Here is a 6,929-nt window from a genome sequence, read left to right on the forward strand (position 1 = left end):
AGCTCAGTTTGAGCCAACGAGTAGCGATTTTGCAGATGACTGCTCCTAAAGCTTGCATGGAAATAGGTGTGGACATACTGGGAGGTGCTGTGATGGAGGGCAGGTAGCACATGTGAGCTCCTGGCAGCGTTATTGCTGGATTTTTCCCTCTGGGAGGAAGCATGTGTGCCTGCATGCTGGCGTCGGGGGTTTGCTGATGAAAGCCTTGCCTCGATATGCCCGTGCCTCATCTTTGACGCCGGCCCTGCTCTGAGCAGGTGCTGGACCAGAGACCTAGAGGTCACTTCCAACCTACCTGACCCTCAAATGATGGGGAAGACCTTGTGCTTTCACCTTGTGCCGTCCAGCTCGCGGCTGGAAGGTTTTGGGACTTGCAGAGCTGGAAAGCGAGCCCTCGCTGGCTCCCTGCACCTTGCTGCTGCAGGGCTCCTGGCAGTATGGCAGGCAGCTCCTCTTGGACGCTGGCTTAACCCTGGTCTGGTCTGCTCCCAAGCAAGTGCAGCTCATTTGGCACATTATACCAGTGCTTTGGCTGGGCTTGCAATGTGCTGCTTTTTTTCCCCCCATCTCGAGAAATAAAGCCAAATCTGTAGCTCGCTAAGCGCTTGTGGCCGTGTCTCCACCAGGAAACTCTGATGTCTTGACCTGGGTTTTGGGGAGAGCAGCCAGGGGGAGGGATGGGGGAAAGGCTGGGTCTGCTTCGCCCCTCTCTGCGCGTGGACCCCACTGCAGCCTGGGTGCCTCCAAGAGGCTGGGGGGGTCCGGCACCCACACAAGCATCCTCTGCAAGCCTAGGTGAAGGCTTGGGTCCCACTGAGAGCACTCGTCCCAGTAGGTGTGTAGGAGAGCGACTGAGTGGGGATCGGGTGGGACCCCGGCACCCATTGCCTCACCACCCACGCTCTGCCCCCCCAGGCATCCAGTACACCAAGTACGGCTGCCGGCGGAAGAGCGACAACCGGATGGTGCACAGGAACTTCTGTGACAACAGCAAGAAGCCAAAGCCGATCCGGCGGCGCTGTAACCTCCAGGAGTGCTCCCAGCCAGTGTAAGTCCTCCCTGGTGGCCCAGGGTGCTCTCATCCCCTCCACTGCGGGTATTTGGGGCTGCGTTTGGAGCGTGCCGGCTGCTTCCCAGTACGGGCATCGCCTCTAACGCCTTCGCTGTGTCTGTCTTACCCGCCGGCAGCTGGGTGGCTGAGGAGTGGGGCGCCTGCAGCAAGTCCTGCGGCAAGCTGGGGGTGCAGGCACGGGCGGTGCAGTGCGTGCAGCGCCTGCAGGACGGCACCAACCGCACCCTGCACACCAAGTACTGCCCCGGGCAGCGGCCCGAGACGCGCCGGCCCTGCAGCCGCCTGCCCTGCCCGCCGCAGTGGAGGACGGGCGCCTGGTCGGAGGTGAGCTGGGACAGGGGAGGAAGGCTCCTGGCCGCAGGGTGGGGTCTGGAGATGGGGTATAGGGACTGGGTATGAAGGGCAGGTGCTTATAGAGCAAGCTGGTCTCACAGGGATGGGGATAAGGGTAGGAGAGCCAGTGATGTTTTCATTGAAGTTTGTGGGGATACTCAAAATCAGACAGGGAATAGCATCCCTGCGCATCCCGGCTGAGAGTGGGGGCGGTTGCTGAACAGGAGTGGAGGAAAAGCCCTTATTAGAAAGTAATACCCACCTGAGGCATTGTCATCTGCAAATACTCCTTCTGGGGTGGCTGTTGGGGTGTGCCAGCTCCCCCCACTCCTCACCAACGCCTGTCCATCTGGGCGCAGTGCTCGGCGAGCTGCGGGGAAGGCGTCCAGCAGCGGCAGGTGGTTTGCAAAGGCAGTGAGAGTGGCGGGCGCTGCGAAGGCGACAAGCCGGAGGCCGTCCAGGGCTGCCACGTGGCCCTCTGCCCAGGTGAGAGGAGGAGGAGGAGGTGGCAGCTGGGGGGGGAACGTGCTGGTGGGGACCAACCCTCTTGCATGCCTCCATCCCATTTCTGCTTCAGGGGGATGCTGGCAAAGCAGGTTGTGTTGAATATCCCTGATGCTGGCAGAGAAAGGGTTAAACACCAGCCAAAATATTGCACTTTTGTGGTCTTGGCCCTGATATTTGCTGTAGGTTGTTTTGGGTTTTCTGGCAGTTTGGGGGTGTGATAAGCTCAGGGTACGATGGAGATGGGCATCCTGGAGTTCATCTTGGAGGTTTATTGGGTGGCCTAAGTGCTGGGTTAACAGGGTGCTCCCCATGGGACCTTGTTTTTAAGGACATCTCTTAAAGCAAACAAAAAATCCCCCACCAAAACACCCCTCTAAGGTATTTTGAGTGCCCCCAGCTTCCCGTGGTGGCTGGGCATGATGGCACTCTCTCCGCAGGGAAGCTCTCCGGCATTACCGCCAGCGCTGACGCCGGCGACCGTGGCACGGCCAAAGGGCAACAGTTGCCCCAGGATGGACCCAAAAACCCCGTTAGCAAGATCTCCTCTAGTAAGTGTCTCCGCCTGGGTAAGGGCAATGCTTCCCGGGATAACCCTCCCAAGGGCTTCCGCGGCTCCCGGTGGGAAACGCAGGTGGCTGGGAGGGAGGATGCGCAGCCAGCAGCTAGTTTGGAGCGTTTTACCCTCGGCTGCTGCACGCCGGCTCCCTGCCCTGCAAAGCCTGCCGCTTGGTTGCCATCTCGTGGAGTCTGGGATCCTGCAGTTTCCACTGCCCTCGGCTGGGCGCCGTGTTGCATTCCCTTCGCCTCCTGGGTTTTGTGCTGTTTCCTTTTTACTGTGAACTTTTTGCAGCCCTCCCGCGTTTACCCAAGTGAGGAGATGGCTTCTGGCTTTTGCTCCCTGCTCCAGGCAAGGGGTTGCTTAGGGTGCTTCGTACCTGGGATGAGGCACATCACGGTCTGTTTTAAGATGCTGGTTTGGAGGTTCCCTTGCGCTCCGTTTTTTCTCCCCTGCACAGAAACCTTGAGTGCTCTGTCTTTGTTTCCCAACTCCCTCACTCCCCCTTCCCGTAGAAGCTTTGCCAAAATTGCTGCCCTGGGGCAAAAAGCACTTCCAGGTTTGGCAGCACCTTGCAAGGGTGGCACCCCATGCCCTTTGGGACCATCGGGAAGGTGCAGGGGTGGGAGCCGAATGCTGCCCCCATCCTTTGCACTGTCTGACGCGGCTCTGTCCCTGTCCCTCTCCAGGGGAGCCTTGCCTCGGGGACAAGTCCATCTTCTGCCAGATGGAGGTCCTGGCCCGCTACTGCTCCATCCCTGGCTACAACAAGCTCTGCTGCGAATCCTGCAGCAAGAAAACCTCCTCCACCAGCGGCTCATCCCCTGCCATCGGCCCCAGCGCTCCCCCGGGAACCAGCGCTCCCAGCCCTGCTCCACCGCTCTCCCCCCGCCCCACCGCCCCTGCCCGGGGGGGACCCGGTGGGGACCCCACTCCGGCTCCTCGGGCCAGGCCAGCTGCTGGCGGAGGGATGCCCGGCAGTGGTGCTTCCCCCGGGGGGCTGCCAGACCTGAGCGAGCCGGGCAGGGGCTGGGCAGCCAGGTAACCCGCTCCCACTGCAGGGCAGGGGAAGCCTTTCGCCTTCCTCCCTCTCCTCCTCCCCCTCTTTTTCTCTCTCTCTCCCACTTCCAGCGATGGTTTTCACAGGTGGTGCTGCTGGGTTTGGAAACAAACCTGTTCACCCAGAAATCCCTGGGAAAACCACTTTTTTTCTCATGATTCCCCCGCCCTCCCAGCTGTGGCATGTGGTTTTTTTGACATCAGCATGGAAAAAAGGTGAAAAGGAGCAAGAAAAAGCAACAGTAGCTTGGTTGCAGATCACCTGCAATGGGCCGCTTCCTTCCAAGGTGCTAAAAAGATTTGGGGAGGGGGCTTTAATGTTGCTTTTTCCTTCTCCCTGCCCCAAGCAGCAACACGAGATGTGCTGGAGAGGAGGGTCCTGGCTCATCGGTTCAGCCCTGGTGCTTGGAGCTTGGGGATAGCAAAGGGAGGGTGCTGGGAAGCTGGGGCAAGCAACCGGAGGGAGGTGGTGAGGTGGAGGGGAAATGTCGGGAAACACCCAAACTGCTGTCCTGGGCTGTCCCCGTTGGGGTAGAGAGTTTGGGAAACATGCCTGGGGGAAGACGGAGCGTGAAAACTATAGACCAGCTTCTGTCCTGTATTGTAGGATAGGCAGGAGATGGTCCAAGCAACAATAAGGAGCAATAAGAACAAGGTCTAAGACCAAAAATACATGTAAAAATTGCCTGTCACCCAGCGGTGACCTTTTAGCCAATTTTGCTCTTGGCCAGCCTTGAGCTGATACTGATGCCCAGCCTCCCCGGGACCACCGGCCTGATCCCTGCACCCTTGTACCCAGTGTCTGTGGGGCACCTAAATGGAGACGACTGGGAAGCCAGCAGTGGATTTTAGGGGCAGTTGCAAAGAAAGGAGAGGAAGATTCATCTGTGTCCTTTTTGTCGCTTGGGAGGGGCTGAAAGGGAGGTGATTTGATGCCGTTAAAAAATATTCTGCCAAGTACTAAACATATGCACAGCACTTTAGAAGCCTAGGGCTGCGCGCAGCTTGCTTGGTGTCCGGCCAGCTCCAGGCACAGGGTCTGCCTGGAGGAGTTACAGTCCTCCAGACCTCCCCAGCGCGGGGTCAGGTGGCCTGCTGTGTCCCCGAGGGCTGTCCCCGAGGGCTGTCCCCGAGGGCTGCCGTGGCTTTGGTGCTTAGGCGCTTGCAGCCTCGCAGCTGAGGGCATCCAGCACCTCCAGGTGCGGTGGCAGGGGGAAGGCGGGCTCGCGTGGGGGGTGAGCACTGTTAGGGAGGAGGTTTTGGGGCTGGAGAGGTGGAGTCTGAGGAAGGCAAGGCTGGGCTGATAGACCGGGTTGGCATCGCAAAACGGGTTCTCTCGGGAGCAGGTGCATCCACTGGCCCTGGCGGCGCTGCTTCCCTGGCCACCGCAGGAGCAGGACGGGGCATCTCTAGGGACAGTGTTTGGCTTCAGGTGGCCGGGGCTTGCAGGTGAGGTGGCCGGGGGGTGGTGCTTGGCACGCACCAAGGAGCCCACGGGTTTTAGGACATGCTGCTGTTCAAGCCTGGTGATTTCAGTGCCGTTGGTGCAGGGGCAGAGCGCTGCACTGGTAGCACCCGTGTGGCCGCAGGAAACTTGCGGTTGGAGCATCTCGGAGGAGCTCGTGTCAGTGTGCAAGCTCCCCTCAGCCTTTGCTAGTCTGGCGTGGCTAGGGGAGAGGTTGAGGTGCATGCTTTAATCGAAACGTATGGAGACCTCTGTGCATTCCTGACGTTTTTAAGCATTGGACTCCCTCTGCAATGCTCCTCTGGAGTTACCCAATGGTACAAAAAGGGCTGGAGAGATAGTAAGAGTGGCTCGTGCACCCTCCTGTCCTCAGATCACCTCCGAGTCAAGGCTGGATGAGCATTTATCTAACTCCTCTTAAAAGCACCTGAGGCTGGAGGTCTCCCCTCCCTTTGCTATGAAGTGGGCTTCATGGAAGACGGGAGAAAGCCACACGTCTGAGCCAAGCCACCAGCACACCTTGTGGGAGTGGACAGATGGAGGGATGCCTACCGAACGCTGGAGCGGGGAGTCCGGGTCCGAGGCGTGCAGGTATTGGTACCCACAGATCGACACGGTACTGGGAGTGTACCAGGGTGGGGTTCACCTCTCGCGCTGGTGACACCACCGCCGTGCCCCTTGCCAGCCTATCCACCAGCACCGCCTCCGCCGGAGCGCCAGCATTTATTTATTGTGCCAAAGATAACGCTTTGTTTACTCTTCAAGGAGCATCTCTCCCCAGCAGCGTGGGGCAGGGGGACTGGGGCCGATGCAGGCTGTGCCACAGCCCTCTACTGGGCTGGCTTGGGGCAGGGCTGAGCTTCCTTTGCCTTTCCCTGCCCGAAGCAAGGCACTTCTCCAGTGTTCAGCCCCGTGGCCCTTGGAGGCACTGAATTAAAACAAAACCTTCCCCACCACGAATGGCCTGTAATGTCTCCAGGGTGCAGTACATGTGCGCGTACGCATGCTCCCTCCTTCCTCCCAAATTCTCAGTCGCACCCCTCCCTTCAGTGCTGTCCTGGGCATTAGTGCTTTATTGCATTAGGAATATTTGCAGTGGTTCCTTGCTATACCTCAGAGGAGAGCTGTGGCTCAGGACTGCCCCAGCCCCCTTGCATCCCCCAGCCAGGGTCCCTTGTGGGGGCTTCAGGGCAAGGGGGCTGCGCTGCAGGTGCTAACGCCCACCTCCAGCCGAGAGGTGGGCAAGATTATTTAAAGCAGGGTGCGATAAACTCCCCCCCTCTGCCACATGTGGATGCTCTGGGGTGGTGATGCTGCAGGGCCGGGACCCAGCACTGGGATATTTATTCCAGCCAAGCGCAAGACATCCCTTGGGTGGGCTGAGGTTGGGTCGCTTCTCACCATGCAGGTGCCACGGTGCGTGGAAAGCCGTGGTGTGGGGATGTAGCGATGCGATGTCCCAGCTCCCAGCAGGGATTTGGTCCTGTCTCTGTGAGGACAGGGTGCATCTGGCCCCCTCCGTGTCCTCCTGGGCTGGGTGGACACACCAAGTCATTCCTGTGATATAACCTTGTCCAGTGTTATGATGATGTATAAAGTTTTGTACATATGAGATTCAGAGCTTTTTAACTTTTAATATTTATTAATTTTGTTGGGTTCTTTTCTTTTTTAACTCTAACATAATGTAAAAAAAAAATCCACGTCGAAATCTCTCTTTGTTGATTTATTTTGGGGGGTGGGTCTATAAGGGGGGGAAATATGAGTGTGACCCGTGTGTACTTGTTGAAGTGGATATCACACAGCAAGCCACCACCTCTTTATTTCAACCCAGCCATTCCTCTTTATCATCCAGTTTTACATAGCTCTTTTGAGATGTTGGGTTTTTTTTTTCCCCTTAAATAAGACAAAGACCCAGAAAAACCCATGGACATATAAAT

At 58.0% G+C, this 6,929-nt stretch overlaps 1 protein-coding gene across 4 annotated transcripts in view; it reads left to right on the forward strand.

Moving 5' to 3' along the window:
* Window positions 1-6,700, forward strand: part of ADAMTS14 (ADAM metallopeptidase with thrombospondin type 1 motif 14) — a 39,733-nt gene extending 33,033 nt beyond the window's left edge. For 3 of the 4 annotated variants that reach the window (XM_064464625.1, XM_064464626.1, XM_064464629.1), the window contains 6 exons: window positions 916-1,048; window positions 1,189-1,396; window positions 1,765-1,891; window positions 2,350-2,460; window positions 3,158-3,509; window positions 5,300-6,700. In XM_064464625.1, the coding sequence (XP_064320695.1) occupies window positions 916-1,048; window positions 1,189-1,396; window positions 1,765-1,891; window positions 2,350-2,460; window positions 3,158-3,509; window positions 5,300-5,333 (965 nt within the window). In that variant the 3' untranslated portion in view covers window positions 5,334-6,700. Of the gene's footprint in view, window positions 1-915; window positions 1,049-1,188; window positions 1,397-1,764; window positions 1,892-2,349; window positions 2,461-3,157 lie in introns of all 4 variants that reach the window. The other variant, XM_064464628.1, reaches the window with a different exon arrangement.
* The last annotated feature ends 229 nt before the right edge of the window (window positions 6,701-6,929 follow it).

The sequence above is a fragment of the Phalacrocorax carbo genome, chromosome 13 (assembly GCF_963921805.1).
Source record: "Phalacrocorax carbo chromosome 13, bPhaCar2.1, whole genome shotgun sequence".
In the NCBI taxonomy this organism is placed as follows: Eukaryota; Metazoa; Chordata; class Aves; order Suliformes; family Phalacrocoracidae; genus Phalacrocorax; species Phalacrocorax carbo.